This window comes from Crinia signifera, chromosome 5 (assembly GCF_055691185.1).
Source record: "Crinia signifera chromosome 5, ASM5569118v1, whole genome shotgun sequence".
NCBI classification, from domain to species: Eukaryota; Metazoa; Chordata; class Amphibia; order Anura; family Myobatrachidae; genus Crinia; species Crinia signifera.
In genome coordinates, this window is record NC_139221.1 from 10,444,850 (window position 1) to 10,462,901 (window position 18,052).

The following is an 18,052-nucleotide window of genomic DNA, read 5'->3' on the forward strand; positions in this document are numbered from 1 at the left end:
CGCGGCCGCCGGGTAGCAGCCGGATCTTACCACTGCAGTGTCCGGCTGCCGTGCCGTGGCCGTCCCGTTCTGCCCATTCAGTGTGGTGTGGAAGGCAATGGGCGCCTTCACACACCACGGAAATTACCGGATACTTACGCCCGCCCCCATGTGACGAGTAGGGCGGGCGTACACCCCATCAGACTGGAAATGCCAGTCAAACTGTTTGGACCCACCCCCATTTGACGAGGGGGCGGGTCCACAGGATCTCCAAACCAGACCATGTGAAAGGTCCAGAAATCCGGCTAAAAGGCGGACAAAGTAAGTGGGTCCGGCTTTTTTCCGTCCGGACAAAACCGGAGTGTGTGAAACCAGCCATAGGGCTGCAGTCACAGCTATGAAAATACTGGCATATAGCAGCACTAGCATCTGCAAGTAATTCACACCTAATTGAATCAACCCTTTGTGTGTATATAGAATGGATAACATGCATTCACCTGTATCATTATACTCTATGTATGTATGAAATATATAAGGTGAACAGACACTGCATGTAGCAGAGAACAGGCAGGGTTGGTGGTTGCAAATATACATTATATTGCAGTGTTATGTATAGGCACTTCTCTGTTTATAAAGAGAATGCAGAAAATACTGATCTGTGATCACACACTAGCAGTGGGAAATGTTACATAAAACCACATTAATGCCCTTGTCTGTCACCTAACAGACTCGAGACTGGCATACAATCTCCTGGCTTTTATCCGTGTCTTTTTAACTTGCCCGTACCTAAAATGGCCGCCCGAGCATCAACGCCGGTCACATGTCCCCCCAGCACCTACACCCGGAAGTGAGTGTTCCCTGCAGCCTTCCGTCCGGGAAATCTGAGTGCTGGAGCCGTGTCTGGTGAAAGAAGGGTCGGCCAGGTAAGGGGGTTTGAGCCAGGGGTGCCCCAATTCCGCCCCTTACTGTAATGGTTGCGTTACTCTGCTTTTCCCACTTATTCTTCATGTGCTGCAAAGCGCTGAGCTTTGCCAGGGAACTGCAGCAAATGTGTCCTATTCGAAATATACAGCAGGCAGTACATGGGGCAATATATATATATATATATATATATATATATATATATCCTTGTACAGCTATCAGCATCCATCTGAAAGGCTGTATTCATATAGTTAACATTAGGGGTAATTGCATTATCGTGTGTGTGTGTGTGTGTATGCACGCCCCGCCAGTTACAGATGTAGCCTCGCGCGTCATTGCTGCACCACGTCTGATAGTGTTTGTTTGGCGCACCAGTGTCACACCTGCTGTGCTGATTTGCTATGTCGCGCCATCGCCGCCCAATGTTTTTCTATGAGCCACGGGAGCAAAATAGACAAAATGCGGTGAGGCGACGGTATCGTATGTATATAGCAGGTAGCGATTGGTGTGGTAACAATGAGCAAGGCTACATCTGTATCTATAACACAAGTGGTAGGATGTCCCCTATGTTTGAATGACACTTCTGCGCATTGTTGAGAATTATGACACTGCATTGGCAAATTACCATGGGAATTCCTGGGTATTCTCATGGGTACGACCTCTAACGCCACCTCATGCCCACTGCTCACAGTGGTGTGTGCGAGTGGCCAGCGAATAGTCAATTCGCCGTGGCTGCTCGCACAAAGCGGCTGTACATGTGCATAAAAGAATATGGGCATGCGCAGTCGTCAAACATCACTCACCGTTGCAAATTCACAACGGTGACTGCCAACCAGAACAATGCAGAACCTGCACACTGAGAATGCGGCTGTTCCTGGAATAGTCTGTAGCTGCCCGCAGTCAGTCTCCCACCTCCGCCACCTTACATCTGCCTTTCTCTTACAGCTGTACCCCTCACAATGTTTGGCTCATCCAGAGGGGGCGTCCGAGGGGGACAAGACCAGTTCAACTGGGAAGATGTGAAGACTGACAAGCAGCGCGAAAACTACCTGGGTAACATGAATGGAAATCTTTGTTTTATTATGCCCATAAGCCGCAGTGTGACGACCTGTACTGATGTCCCCAGTGCCGGGTCTCGGTTACAGTGCATGAAGCAGATACGGGCAAGAAAGCCGCCGATCACAGCTCCCTGCCATTTTTCTGATGGGGATGCACAGTCCAGCTAGACGCTTGCGCGTCCCAGTCTGCCAGCATGCAATCTAGCGATCCTGCAGGCTGGCTGGCTGGCGGCGGCTCCATCTGTAGTTTGGTCATGCCTGCACTGTGGTCACTCATTCTGCAAGCCTCAGTGGGGAGAGAGAATGTTGGGTCTGTGCACCAGTTGCAGGGTGCGGCCCAGTAATAAACGCGGCACTTGTCTTCCATGCAGGGAACTCGCTCATGGCTCCGGTTGGAAGATGGCAGAAGGGAAAGGACCTAACATGGTACGCAAAGGAGAAGGGCGTCGGAGAGAAGCTGGGCAGAGAGCAGGAGCTGGCGGCAGTGAGAGAGGCGGAAGAGAAGGCCATGTTGTCTGCTCTGTGAGTCTCCTATGTTACCACTGACTGAGTCTCAGTGCAGCCTCCTCATTAGTAACGTGCTATATGATTGGTTGTACCCATCGCTTATGAGGCACAGTAAAAAGTGCGTTTTGGTGGCGCTGTGCGTCTGTAGCACCCAGGCTTTGGGCTGGCAATAAATTGGCTTGGCTTGTGACTTTCTGTGGCATAGCGGAGATGGCGCACTGGTACGCTGACTTGGCAGAGCAGTGTGACGTGAGAATCACGGTGTGGGGAAGACGCATTTCTCTGCACACTCCGTACAGTGTGGCATCAGATTAACCACCTGGAAAACATAGATAGGTACATGTCGTGTTTATGCAAGGAGTATATAAATTAAAAAGTAATCAGCTCCTAACTGGCATTGTTTCACTTGCATTTGTATATAACTTACATCTAAACTGCCATTCAATGCTAGTATTTACTGTCACATTTTGATGAACAACTACATAAGTTTAATATGTGTTTATTCATCTAAAACTTTTTATTAATATACTCTTTTTTAATGTATATACTCTTCTGCATTTAACCCTTTGAGTGCCGAGTGAATTTGTCAAAATAGGTGTGAAAATTGCCCAGCAAACATTTTCTTTCATCATAACGACCTGTAACTTTTACTTCATATAGGAAATATAATATTTCATTACACAACATTTTTCATTTGAATTTATATAACAAATGTGAGCGACGCTGGCGTTTTTAATGGATATTTTGCACATCGCTCACAAAGATGTTGGCACTCAAAGGGTTAAATAAACCCTAAATTTACCTGTCCATATTTTCCAAAAGGTTAATCTGATTTAGCCAACCCCATCATCTATTACTAGCAGGAGTGTAACAGCTGGAGAGACCCCCGCACTAAAGGCGGCAGGGGTGACATACGGTACATCGTGCTAGGGAAGACTATACAATAGGGAGCGCACAGCGCGCGCACAAATCTTTTACCGCTTATGGTAGCCCAGGTGCTCCTGGACCGTTGTCATTAATGTGTACCATGGGTATATAGATGCACGGAGGCCCCAGCTGGCAGAGCAAACAGAGGGGTACATTTATGAAGCTTGGAGAAATGCTATCTGCAGTACTTCCATAAAGAACATTGGGCCAGATGTACTAAGCTTCAAAAGTGATAAAATGGAGAGTAATAAATAACCAGCCAATCAGCTCGTAACTGTCATGCTACAGGCTGGGTTTGAAAAATGACAGGTAGGAGCTGATTGTTTATCACTCTCCGCTTTTTGAAGCTTGACATATCTGGCCCAGTATGTGCAAGGTGGTAATGCACCAGCCAATCAGCTCCTAACTGTTCATTTACATATTGTAGCTGATTGGCTGGTGCATTTTCACCTTGCACATAACATTCTCCATGGGGATAGATACCACTTCTCTAATATCCCTTTTCACACAGATTCTGAAATTCTCAGGTGAAGCAGTTTTCACCCGGGAATTTCATTAAATACACAGGTCCTTTTTCTGTGTGAAAGGGTCGATCTGGATCTTAAGCTTTGGGTGTCCGACCCTGCAAAAGACGAGGTCGGAGATCCGGAGTTTAAGATCCGGACCGACCCTTTCTCACAGGAGAAAACCCCATGTAATAGAGCAAATCTCTGGGTCTAAATTTACGTCCCGGAGATTCGCTCTCCTGTGTGAAGGGGGGTCTGACAGCGGCGGCCGAATAACCCAGCGTGTCATAAGCCAGGTAATTGCCGCTAATTACTGTGTTATTCAGCCGCCGCTGCCTGAAAGCGGCATAAGATTCATACATTTACCCGTGAGCGTTTTCTAACTGTAACTATAGAATCCTGAGGGTGTTACTGCGGGATACTCAGAATTGTGCTGTATTCTTTTCTGTTTCTAGAGGCTATAAGACTGTGACGCGTCAGCCCAAAGGTATCAGCAAAGAGGTGAGTAATGTCTGCCAGGCCCAGATTAAAGCTCTGTTGTTAAAGAGACTTAAGGTGTGTACACACGGTGCAATATGGTCGCTGCGCAATTTTGGTAACTATCTCTAAACGATTGATTGGGAACGGGGTATGGGGAAGTGGGTCATGCACAAGCAAATATGGAAATCCAAAGTATAATAATAACCTTATCGGTTGTGCAGATGGGTCACTCGCGTGGAGCTGCTCTCCTGAGAGTCTTTAGAGTGAAGAGTTTAGAATAGACAGTCACTTTTCTTGGTTCAATTAAAATTTCTGGGTGAAGGCCTCAGAGATCAGGGTATATGTTATAATATCTTTATAGTTTGGGGTGCATGTACTGAATTTGGAATCCACAGGGTTCTATTAACAGTCACTGTCTGATAGGATATATCGCATCCGTGAGATTGAATATTATCTTTTCTGTAAAATCACACACCTCTGACAGTCTCGTATATACAATGCATTTGATATTTTGCAGACCTCTTATCTCTGGTCCTGCCACAGATGTTCTATTTTATGTTCCAGTGTTTGTGTGATTACTGTTGTATGTGTCCTTATATCTGGGACCTTCACCCAGACATTTTAATGCGGTTATGTAGTAAGTACAGTGTAGCACTGCGATCATGTCTCACTGCGGCTATGTAGTAAGTGCAGTGTAGCACTGCAATCATGTCTCACTGCGGCTATGTAGTAAGTGCAGTGTAGCACTGCAATCATGTCTCACTGCGGCTATGTAGTAAGTGCAGTGTAGCACTGCGATCATGTCTCACTGCGGCTATGTAGTAAGTGCAGTGTAGCACTGCAATCATGTCTCACTGCGGCTATGTAGTAAGTGCAGTGTAGCACTGCGATCATGTCTCACTGCGGCTATGTAGTAAGTGCAGTGTAGCACTGCGATCATGTCTCACTGCGGCTATGTAGTAAGTGCAGTGTAGCACTGCGATCATGTCTCACTGCGGCTATGTAGTAAGTGCAGTGTAGCACTGCGATCATGTCTCACTGCGGCTATGTAGTAAGTGCAGTGTAGCACTGCGATCATGTCTCACTGCGGCTATGTAGTAAGTGCAGTGTAGCACTGCGATCATGTCTCACTGCGGCTATGTAGTAAGTGCAGTGTAGCACTGCGATCATGTCTAACTGCGGCTATGTAGTAAGTGCAGTGTAGCACTGCGATCATGTCTCACTGCGGCTATGTAGTAAGTGCAGTGTAGCACTGCGATCATGTCTCACTGCGGCTATGTAGTAAGTGCAGTGTAGCACTGCGATCATGTCTCACTGCGGCTATGTAGTAAGTGCAGTGTAGCATTGCGGTTATGTAGTAAGTACAGTGTAGCACTGCGATGTCTCACTGCGGCTATGAAGTAAGCACAGTGTAGCACTGCGATCATGTCTCACTGCGGCTATCTAGTAAGCGCAGTGTAGCACTGCGATCATGTCTCACTGCGGCTATGTAGTAAGCACAGTGTAGCACTGCGATCATGTCTCACTGCGGTTATGTAGTAAGTACAGTGTAGCACTGCGATCATGTCTCACTGCGGCTACCTAGTAATTAGTGTAGCACTGCGATCATGTCTCACTGCGGCTATTTAGTAAGCGCAGTGTAGCACTGCGATCATGTCTCACTGCGGCTATCTAGTAAGTGCAGTGTAGCACTGCAATGTTGTCTCACTTCGGTTATCTAGTAAGTACAGTGTAGCACTGCGGTTATGTAGTAAGTACAGTGTAGCACTGCGATGTCTCACAGCGGTTATGTAGTAAGCACAGTGTAGCACTGCGATCATGTCTCACTGCGGCTATGTAGTAAGCACAGTGTAGCACTGCGTTGATGTCTCACTGCGGTTATGTAGTAAGTACAGTGTAGCACTGCGTTGATGTCTCACTGCGGTTATGTAGTAAGTGCAGTGTAGCACTGCGATCATGTCTCACTGCGGCTATTTAGTAAGCGCAGTGTAGCACTGCGATCATGTCTCACTGCGGCTATCTAGTAAGTGCAGTGTAGCACTGCGATGTCTCACTGCGGTTATGTAGTAAGCACAGTGTAGCACTGCGATCATGTCTCACTGCGGCTATCTAGTAAGCGCAGTGTAGCACTGCGATCATGTCTCACTGCGGCTATGTAGTAAGCACAGTGTAGCACTGCGTTGATGTCTCACTGCGGTTATGTAGTAAGTACAGTGTAGCACTGCGATCATGTCTCACTGCGGCTACCTAGTAATTACAGTGTAGCACTGCGATGACGTATTACTGCGGCTATGTAGTAAGTACAGTGTAGCACTGCGATGATGTCTCACTGCGGTTATGTAGTAAGTACAGTGTAGCACTGCGGTTATCTAGTAAGTACAGTGTGGCACTGAGATGTCTCACTGCGTGTGTCGCTCACTGCGGTTATGTAGTAAGTACAGTGTAGCACTGCGATGATGTGTCACTGCGGTTATGTAGTAAGTACAGTGTAGCACTGCGGTAATCTAGTAAGTACAATGTGGCACTGAGATGTCTCACTGCGTGTGTCGCTCACTGCGGTTATGTAGTAAGTACAGTGTGTAGCACTGCGATGATGTCTCACTGCGCGTGTCGCTTCCTGTGTGTTATCAGGAGTTTGCAGAAGCCTGTAAGCGGGAGGGCGCGGAGAGAGATGACCGGAGTGTGGACCGTGTTCTAGGCCTGGGAAGCTCAAGGTAATATTTCATACTAAACATTAATGTTCTATGTGTCACCTGGTAGTAAAACGCGTTGGTAGGGAATTTCCATTCATCACAAACCAGTAAATCCACATTTCACATTTCATTATATATTTTAGTTTTTTAGTTATTTTAATGTGACCGCATTTAACCTCACTTCCCCAATCTGCAGCGCATTTCAGTTAATGGGGAGGCTGCGTCCTTGGTTCCTCTTTCCCTGGTTACAGAGTGATGTAAGGGTTCATGCACAAGTCATTTCTCAGAACCCGCCCTCTGCGTCCGAACGCAACACACGGGCGTCGCTGCAGCCAGATGTTTGCTAAATAATGTCTGACGATGTCATAATTATTCCCTCCAGTGCTTCCGGTACTCGCCTGATGCTTTCTAAAGAGGACAAGGAGGCTACAAAGATGGGTTTCTCAATCTTTACTGTAAGTGATCTGCATGTGTGTCGGTGTCATGCTGTGATCTGTATGTGTGTCTGTGTCATGCTGTGATCTATATGTGTGTCAGTGTCATGCTGCGATGTGCGTGTGTGTCAGTGTCATGCTGCGATGCGCAGGTGTGTCAGTGTCATGCTGCGATGCGCAGGTGTGTCAGTGTCATGCTGCGATGCGCAGGTGTGTCAGTGTCATGCTGTGATGCGCAGGTGTGTCAGTGTCATGCTGTGATGCGCAGGTGTGTCGGTGTGATGCGCAGGTGTGTCGGTGTCATGCTGTGATGCGCAGGTGTGTCGGTGTCATGCTGTGATGCGCAGGTGTGTCAATGTCATGCTGTGATGCGCAGGTGTGTCAGTGTCATGCTGTGATGCGCAGGTGTGTCAGTGTCATGCTGTGATGCGCAGGTGTGTCATGCTGTGATGCGCTGGTGTGTCAGTGTCATGCTGTGATGCGCAGGTGTGTCAGTGTCATGCTGTGATGCGCAGGTGTGTCAGTGTCATGCGCAGGTGTGTCAGTGTGATGCGCAGGTGTGTCGGTGTCATGCTGTGATGCACAGGTGTGTCGGTGTGATGCGCAGGTGTGTCGGTGTCATGCTGTGATGCGCAGGTGTGTCAGTGTCATGCTGTGATCTGTGTGAGAGTCGGTGTCATGCTGTGATCTGTATGTGAGAGTCTGTGTCATGCTGTGATCTCTCTGTGTCATGCTGTGATCTGCATGTGTGTTGGTGTCATGCTGTGATCTGTATGTGAGAGTCTGTGTCATGCTGTGATCTGTATGTGAGAGTCGGTGTCATGCTGTGATCTGTATGTGAGAGTCGGTGTCATGCTGTGATCTGTATGTGAGAGTCGGTGTCATGCTGTGATCTGCATGTGTGTCGGTGTCATGCTGTGATCTGCATGTGTGTCGGTGTCATGCTGTGATCTGCATGTGTGTCGGTGTCATGCTGTGATGTGCATGTGTGTCGTGTCATGCTGTGATCTGCATGTGTGTCGGTGTCATGCTGTGATCTGTATGTGTGTCGGTGTCACGCTGTGATCTGTATGTGTGTCGGTGTCACGCTGTGATCTGTATGTGTGTCGGTGTCATGCTGTGATCTGCATGTGTGTCGGTGTCGTGCTGTGCATGTGTGTCGGTGTCACGCTGTGATCTGTATGTGTGTCGGTGTCACGCTGTGATCTGTATGTGTGTCGGTGTCACGCTGTGATCTGTATGTGTGTCTGTGTCACGCTGTGATCTGCATGTGTGTCGGTGTCACGCTGTGATCTGTATGTGTGTCGGTGTCATGCTGTGATCTGCATGTGTGTCGGTGTCATGCTGTGATCTGCATGTGTGTCTGTGTCATGCTGTGATCTGCATGTGTGTCTGTGTCATGCTGTGATCTGCATGTGTGTCTGTGTCATGCTGTGATCTGCATGTGTGTCTGTGTCATGCTGTGATCTGCATGTGTGTCTGTGTCATGCTGTGATCTGCATGTGTGTCTGTGTCATGCTGTGATCTGCATGTGTGTCGGTGTCATGCTGTGATCTGCATGTGTGTCGGTGTCATGCTGTGATCTGCATGTGTGTCGGTGTCATGCTGTGATCTGCATGTGTGTCGGTGTCATGCTGTGATCTGCATGTGTGTCGGTGTCATGCTGTGACCTGCATGTGTGTCGGTGTCATGCTGTGATGCGCAGGTGTGTCAGTGTCATGCTGTGATCTGTATGTGAGAGTCTGTGTCATGCTGTGCATGTGTGTCGGTGTCATGCTGTGATGTACATGTGTGTCGGTGTCACGCTGTGATCTGTATGTGTGTCGGTGTCACGCTGTGATCTGTATGTGTGTCGGTGTCACGCTGTAATCTGTATGTGTGTCGGTGTCACGCTGTGATCTGTATGTGAGAGTCGGTGTCACGCTGTGATCTGTATGTGAGAGTCGGTGTCACGCTGTGATCTGCATGTGTGTCGGTATCACGCTGTGATCTGCATGTGTGTCGGTGTCACGCTGTGATCTGCATGTGAGAGTCGGTGTCACGCTGTGGTCTGCATGTGTGTCGGTGTCATGCTGTGATCTGTATGTGAGAGTCGGTGTCATGCTGTGATCTATCATAAATAATAAGCACAGGTGTTGGAGCGTGTATGTGGATTCCCTGTGGTAAGTTGCATTTAGCGCTGGGACAGTTGTGTCTGAGTTTATCTCCGTGTCCCATACACACAGCACCAAAAAACCGGAGACCGCCAGGACGCCCCTGTGGAGAAACGGAAGCCGGACCCACCAGAGGAAGAGAAGACGTCAAGGTAATTGTAGATCTGTAACATTGTTTCCCGGTATTTACCAGCTTCGCCTCCATTGCTCCCTTCTATAACGCTATAGTCACCGGCGGGTTGGGCGCGCGGTCACCGGGGCCTTGTGAATGCATTTATTTATTTGTTTTTTAATCCTTCGCTCTACCCCACTTCCCATATAGTCTCTCCCCTGTCACCGGCCATCTCCCTATATCTGACTGGGCTCAGCAGTCTCTTCTATCACCATGTGGCTGGTGCGCTTGGGACCGGCACTGCTGTACCACTAGCCACACCTCCCACAATTTCACTATCCATTGATCTCCTCTAGCCACCAAGTACGCTGCCTTGGGGTTACTCTTGATTCTTCTCTCTCCTTTAAAGCACACATTCAGCGTCTCTCATAGGGCCTTATTCTGGTTCACTCTTTCTGACAAAATCCTTTTTAGATGGACAAAACCATGTGCACTTCAGGTGGGGCAGATGTAACTTGTGCAGAGAGAATTAGATTTGGGTGGGGTTTACTTCAAATTGAGATCTATATTGCATTGTAAAAATAAAGCAGTCAGTATTTACCCTGCACAGAAACAAAATAATTCACCCAAATCTAATTCTATCTGCAAATTTTACATCTGCCCCACCTGCAGTGCACATGGTTTTGTCCATCTAAGAAGGAATTTGCAGAAAGAGTGAACTAGAATAAGGCCCATAGCCCTGTCATTTCCACCTCAGAGATATCTCCGGGATCAGACCCTATATCACCCAGGATGCTACAAAGGCCCACTGCTCCTCTCCAGATTGGACTACTGTAATCTAGTACTTTCTGGCCTCCGTGTAAAACATCTCTCTCCACTCCAATATCCCATTATGTCTATGGGGATTGTGATGGTCAGTATTTGTTTGCTGTCTCAAATGTAACTTTGGTGCCATCTAGTGGTCTAGAAAAAAGTTTATAGGGAGAGAAAGACTCAAAGAAATACAATGAAGACTTGTGTCAGTATATCCCTGTGATGTGATTTGATCCACGGTAACTGCTGCTGATTGCTGTATCTGGATTGGTTTAACCAATCCTCACAATTGAGCGGGTGGATCCGTGTGAATGAAATGTACCCAGGAAGTGGTAATAGATGGAATTTGATAGACTACACTACTGGATACACTGATTTCTCCCATGTGCTTATAGCATTGAAATTTAAATTTATTCTCTAAATACTTCTGTTCTCCACATTGCTGATGTTTATAGTATAAGTCAACTAACATAAGTGCTGGTAATCATGAAACAGAGCTGCAGTCAATATTCTCCTATGTATTGTCCTGGATGGGTTTTCCCACTACCCAGCATATAAGTGCTGCTGTGGCTGCTGCTTTCCCTGGTATCCAGGTTTTGCTGCTGCCGCGGTTATTGCTATCCCCTAGCGCCCCCACTTGAGCCAGAGACGGTCAACAGAGTTCTGGTCTCGCCTGTCTGACAGTCATGTAGGACCAATGGCCATTTTGCGGATGTCCCGCTTCATCAGTGGCTCCCAACTGGCTCCTCTCCAATCTGTCCTCAATGCTGCAGCCAGGCTTATCTTTCTCTCCCGCCGCTCTAATTCTGCTACTCCCCTTCAACAAAATCTGCACTGGCTTCCATTCCCCTACAGAATCCTCTTCAAACACCTCACACTCACATACAGGGCCATCTCTAATTCCATTGCTCCATATATCTCTAACCTCATCTCCATTCATATACCCTCCCGCCCTCTACGGTCGGCTGACGACTGTCGTCTCTCCTCCACCCTGATCACTGCTTCCCATGCTAGAGTACAGGACTTTGCCCGTGCTGCACCCCTTCAGTGGAACGCACTCCCTCCCTCCATTAGACTCTCCCCGACCTTGCTAAGCTTCAAACGGGCACTGAAAACTCACCTATTCATCAAAGCGTACCCTTCCACTGCGTGAACTAGCTGGTTCTCCGACCCCTTGCCTGTTTACATCCTGCTATCAGGCCACCTCCCATTTGCTTACACCTCATGTAATCTGTCTGTCTCCCCTTCCTACTAGATTGTAAGCTCCTCTGAGCAGGACCCTCTTCCCTCCTGCTGTCAAAGCCCACTTCTCTTCACATTTCACTCACAGCTCTCCTTTACTCCAACACTCAGTGACCATCTTCATACTCATCTCCATCATTGGCCTCAAGCCTCTAGTTGTATGTTGATTGGGTCCTCACTACTTACATCTAAGCTGTAATGTGTATTGAACTGTGGTGCTCTTTACCTGTACTCTATATTTGTTATTTATTCAATGTAATGTTAAGTTGTGTCTCCCTGTATTGTTCCTTTGTGCAGCGCTGCGAAACACTTGTGGCGCCTTATAAATAAAATTATAATAATAATAATCAGTGTCACCAAGTCCTGCACTGGCTCCCCTTTCCCTTCAGAATACAATTCAAGTTCCTCACACTCACAGCCCCCACCCATTCCTCTACCACCTACATATCTGACCGTATCTTTCTTTACTCCCACCCGCCCTCTCCGCTCCTCAAATGCATGCAGCCTCTACGTGTCACTTCCTCCCAAGATTTCGGCCATTGTGATCTCTCCCTATCAGACTCGCCACCTCCCTACAAAACTTTAAATGGGCTCTCAAGACCCCACTTCTCCATTAAACCCAGCCATTTCTCATCCTAACCTTCAGTTTATGCCAACTTCTTCCCCTTCTGTGTCACCCCTGTCTGTCTAACCCTCCCCTTTAGAATGTAAGCTCTCACGAGCAGGGCCCTCTCTCCTCATGTGTCTTTCTTAGAATATATAAACCTCTGCCACCCTGATGATTGCATCAGTGTCCTGTCCTCTGATGTCACTATCCATATTTACCATGTACTTGTCCTAAACTGTCTTGTACTATAATTTATTTGTTTCTTTGCTCATCTTTGTATTGTTAGGTGCTGCGGAACCCTTGTGGCACCATAGAAATAAACGATGATAATAATAATAGTAATATGATCTGTAATGTAGTGATCCAGAGTCTGTTTAGTCCCTGGTGGCCCAGTCCATGGTAGTCTCTGTATTTTCTTCCAAGCTGACTGGAAATGTTTTACAGGTCTGAGAGCAAGAAAAAGGCCAAAAAAGAGAAGAAGAAGAGTAAGAAGAAAAAGGAGAAGAAGCGTAAGAAGGAGAAACGTCGGAGGGCGGATTCCTCGTCGGACGAAGCAGAGAGGTGAGGATGTGACACTACCAGACGCGGGTTGGGATAGTGACCGGTTTCCACACTTCTGGGTAATGTTAGTAAACTGGGACAAGCAGGTGACGTGTGTCTGGATTATTCACCGTCTAGGTCTAACTTCTCTCCCAATGCCCAGTTCTAGAATCCACGCGGACAGGGAAGGGAGAAGCCGCAGGCAGACTGTGCTGCAGAGGTTTCCCTACCGACACGCATAATAAATCACTTCTTTTTGCTGTGTGTAGCAGAGATGTTGGCACCGCCGTAGATGATGAATGACACCAGTGTGGCGGGGGGGGGGGGGGGGGGGGGGTACGGGCTAAAGAGAGCTTGACTTTTAATTTAAGTAGAAAACTAAATATTTATCCAAAACACGTTTCAATGCTTCTGCCATGACATCTTACTAGTGCAGAAACAGCTTGGGGGTCATTCAGACCTGCTGGTCAGGCTTCAAATTTGATTACTGAAGGATTGCGCATGCACAGGGTAAGCAGTGCACATGCATGAGCCATTTGTCCGAAGGCAGTGAGTGAAGGATCATAACAGGATGATTGGCACTCTACGGGTGTATATATGTGTGTATATACGAGGGTGGATCAATAAGTACCTGTGTTTGAAGACAGGTGGCGTTGCTGAGTTGGTATTACTATCGTGTGCTACCATCTTTCAAACAACGCCATACCAAATCTCAGATTGATTCATAGGTTGGTTTTTTTTCCCACCACGACAATGCACCGGCTCCCTCATCCGGAATTGCTGCGGCCAAATAGCTTGAATTGCGCTATGAATTGTTGCCGCATCCACCGTACTCCCCCAACTTGGCTCCCTGCGACTTTCTTTCTAACCTGAAAGCATGGCTCAAACGGGTCATCGTCTATACAGAAGCCTAAGTCAGTTTGACAGATCATATTTTTTTAGAGGGTTTAAAAAAATGGCAGGGACGTTGGGAAAAGTGTATTGCCGTGATAGGAGATTATCAAGCGCTGCGGACTATGTATGCGCTATATAAGAAACTGTTAATAAATAAATAATGTTTAACAATAAATAATAATTTTTGTGATAAATTTCTATATGTGTATTACACTGGCCTTGGGCGATGACTGTTACACTGCAGATGTCACACTAGCACTCTGAGGACGTGGAACAGCCAGACACTGCGGTCATAATAGCGCCAGCACCTCAGTTCCGTCAGCCAGTCTGCGCATAGGGTTAAACAAAATGTATATCATCGTCCGATATGCGACCGATGTCTGTGTCTTCCTGCACAAGCGGCGGATCCGCGGCGCCTCCAGTGGGCGTCTCACCACAAATCGCGGCGGCTCAGACATTTGCGTATTTTCGCACAGGCACTTGTACGAGATCACACCTGCAGCAGGATCTGCACTAGCTCTGGCCCTTTGTTTGGGATCACTGAGGGGTAATTCAGTAATATTCTCCGCCAGCTGGATCGTTCCTTAACCGTGTGTTTATCTGTCAGTCAGTTACTTGGGAGTGTGGGGCAGACTGTCACAAAATAATGGCAGCGTGCATTAAGCAACCAGACTTTCAGAAAAAACTGAGCTGCTCCAACATTTATTCAGCGCTCTGCAAATGGCACCGCATATGCCCTTTCCTTGTATCTCCCTGTATTGTGCCATAGTCACTTTTTCCGTATTTCTTTGCGTTGTATTGTCACTTGCATTACTTTTAGCTCTGCCATGCCGCCTTGTGCCCTCTCTGTCTCCTCATGCAGGTGCTGTTGTCACACTTATTGGTCCTTACATCTATCCCCAATGTTCCCCAGCTACCTGTACCTCTCTCCCCACCTCACCTGATTCGTGATTGCTCCCACTCACATCTTCAGCTCTCTCTCTGCCCCTACCTCCTGTCTGATCCCCCTCTCTGTCACCCCAATATTCCTCACTGCTGACCTCATCCGCTCCCATAACCACCTCCTGCATTCCTCCTGTACCCGCTCATGCTGAGTGCTCCTCTGTACCCCCCCCCCCCCCCCTCATTCCTGTTTTCCTTCTTGGTGAAGTTGGACTGCTCCATGCTTGTTACATTCTGTGTGTGCTCTTGTGTAATACGCAGTTACTGTGGGCACTGTGCAGTATCCTGCATAAATACATGATAATTATTATAGTCCTCCCTTGTGCCAATTCCATGTGCTCCCTCTTACTCCCCATTCACCCCCCTCCATAACCTTTATGGGCCACTCAATATCTTCTCCATCTACCCCCCTTCGTCGGTGTAATCAGTAACACCCTCCCCGCTCATCCAGTCCTGGTCAGAAGTCAGAAGTCTGCCAATGTGGCGCACACCGGGGGGGGTCTTCTTATTCTGAAAATTAATGAAGCACGGTTGACATAATGGTTAGCATCGCTGCCTAGGCAGAAGTCTTGGGTTTGATTCCTACTCAGGACTTGTGTGTGTGTGTGTATGTGTGTGTGTGTGTGTGTAGTTTACAAGTTCTCTCCTGGGCTGGATTTCCTTCTACACAACGAAAGTAACCCTAGTGTGCATGTATCCATGTGGTGGGGAATATAGAGCGTAAGCTCCTCTGCAGATGTGAGTGATCACTGTACGGCGCTGCAGAATATGCATGCGCTATATAAATAGCTGATAATAAATAGAGACGTATCCGCTGCGGATGACACAGTTTTGTTCCTGTAAATGAATGCGTTGGCCCATATATAACGCTCTCTCTCCGCCGGGTGTAACATGTGAGACTCGCTGGACGCTGTAAGGTTTTGTGCGAATGTCATTGTGACGAGGGGACGCTATATCCGTGTTTGTACACATGGCACTCGGAAGACGCCGGATAATGATCTAATGAGTGGAACTTCATTAATGTAAAGTGTCTTTGTGAGAACTGAGCGCTGAGTCTTTGTCTCGGCCGTGTCCTGAATTCCTGCACTTTTACCCTCTGTCACCCCCAGAAGCCTTTGTGGTGATTGTGTTTGTTTTATTTCTCCCGGATGACAAAAGCCTCAGTGTGTAATGTGACAGTCTGACCTGTTCTCTCCTATTGTAGGCGGAGGCCGTCGGTCCCCCCCAGAAGTAATTCATCATCCTTCCGTCACACTGGGGCCTGCAGAGCTGACAGTCATTCATCAGAGCACGGAGACTCGCCCAGGACCAAGAACACACAACGCCCTGACACCCATTCTTCGGAGGACAGCTCCCCTCGCCAGCCGGCACGGCCCCCCACCGAGGCCAAGAGCCGAAGCCGGGACAGGCAGGAACTCTCCCGATCCCACAGGAGAAAGAGGTCGGAGTCCCCGCGTGGGGCCAAACGACGGCACGACACGGATTCGGACGATTAATGAAAGATGCCACCCAGCGGGGCGGGCTGGGGATCAGGTGCTGTGCGGTGGGCCTGGCCGACCAGAACCTTTTTCAGTGTTAAGTCCGCGACTCGGTCATGACTGTGAGGGATTTGTTGCACGTATCACTAAGCAATATAATATAATAAACCCATCACTACGGCACCCGGGACAGGAGCAGGATCCCCGAATAACGATGTCTCCTGGTGTCCAACTAGCGCACGGTTTTGGCATAGAGCACCCCTAGGTGCTGCTTCCACAGCAGTCTAGAACTGGACCGGAGATGAGAACTGTGTGGGTGGCCGGTCTGCACTATGGACCCACTGTAGATGCATTTGTTTCCTATTCCTGCATTAGTTTTATATTGTATCCTGTCTGTCTGGATTCAGTATGAAATCCCAACGATCAAAATCCCGAATGGGTCAAAATACCGACAAGGACAAAATGCCGACATATAGAATGTACAGGTGAAACAGTCAACATGATTTTCGGTCGACAGGTCGCGAGGTCTACATGTTTTCTTCACTGTTTTTGACCCGGATGTCGACAGTCGACATGGACACTGTTGGAAGTGAACTGCAGCCCCTCGCAACACTCACTTCGCTCGCAATGCTTCGGGTGCGGTGCTTCGCTGCGCTTGGCACACTATTTTATTCTCCCACCACGCCCTAGTGGATGGTAGGGCATGAACTACTGGCTGTTGGCACATGTCGGGTCAAAAAACTGTGAAAAAACCCATGTAGACCTCGCCACCTGTCGACCGAAAGTCATGTTGACTGTTTCACCTGTCTACATTCTATATGTTGGTATTTTGACCTTGTCTGGATTTTAAATGTCGGCATTTTGTTATGTGGCCTCATAGACACCGAGCCCAGGTGTGTTCTCAAGCGCAGCATAGGTCCAGCTGGGGGGCTGTATGCATGCGAATACACAGAGGGAAATATTTTACCTTTCCCAAAACCGCTTCCATCCTTCCGGTGAACCATTTCTGTTTTATCTTCTGGTTACTTGTGTGACATAAATATGCATTAAAGGGGTAGATACGTTTTAGTAAGTGCAGCCGTTTTTTGGTTTTGTTCCTCTACATGTAGCGTTCCGGGAATGAGTGAAGAGGATTCGCGGCCCGTAAGACAGCAGGACCGTCGCCTTCTGATTATGGAACCTGTCCAATCAGAAGACCATGTGGAAAGCAACGGAACTGAATTGGTCAATGGTGTTACTGATATACTCCTACATTATACAGTGATGTCACATACTGACCTAAAACAGCCCTGCTCTCTTATTGCACAGTCCAATGGCGTTACTGATATACTCCTGCATTATACAGTGATGTCACATACTGACCTATACCAGTCCTGCTCTCTTATTACACAGTCCAATGGCATTACTGATATACTCCTGCATTATACAGTGATGTCATATACTGACCTATAACAGTCCTGCTCTCTTATTGCACAGTCCAATGGCGTTACTGATATACTCCTGCATTATACAGTGATGTCACGTACTGACCTATACCAGTCCTGCTCTCTTATTACACAGTCCAATGGCATCACTGATATACTCCTGCATTATACAGTGATGTCATATACTGACCTATAACAGTCCTGCTCTCTTATTGCACAGTCCAATGGTGTTACTGATATACTCCTGCATTGTACAGTGATGTCACATACTGACCTATAACAGCCCTGCTCTCTTATTACACAGTCCAATGGCATTACTGATATACTCCTGCATTGTACAGT

The 18,052-nt window shown here is 47.7% G+C and overlaps 1 protein-coding gene across 1 annotated transcript; it reads left to right on the forward strand.

The window, feature by feature from the left end:
* The first annotated feature begins 766 nt into the window (after positions 1-766).
* C5H1orf35 (chromosome 5 C1orf35 homolog) lies at positions 767-17,358 on the forward strand. The gene is made up of 9 exons (XM_083186672.1): positions 767-902; positions 1,846-1,953; positions 2,330-2,480; positions 4,354-4,399; positions 7,010-7,092; positions 7,454-7,526; positions 9,731-9,810; positions 12,877-12,993; positions 16,013-17,358. The coding sequence occupies exons 2-9, from the start codon at positions 1,860-1,862 to the stop codon at positions 16,302-16,304; spliced, it is 936 nt and encodes a 311-aa protein (XP_083042798.1). The 5' UTR covers positions 767-902; positions 1,846-1,859; the 3' UTR covers positions 16,305-17,358.
* Positions 17,359-18,052: the final 694 nt, after the last annotated feature.

Coding starts and splice junctions, on each gene's coding strand:
- C5H1orf35 (XM_083186672.1), top strand. CDS start 1,860: ATGTTTGGCTCATCCAGAGGGGGCGTCCGAGGGGGACAAGACCAGTTC. Junction 4,400..7,009: donor CCAAAGGTATCAGCAAAGAG/GTGAGTAATGTC, acceptor GTGTGTTATCAG/GAGTTTGCAGAAGCCTGTAA. Junction 7,093..7,453: donor CTAGGCCTGGGAAGCTCAAG/GTAATATTTCAT, acceptor TATTCCCTCCAG/TGCTTCCGGTACTCGCCTGA.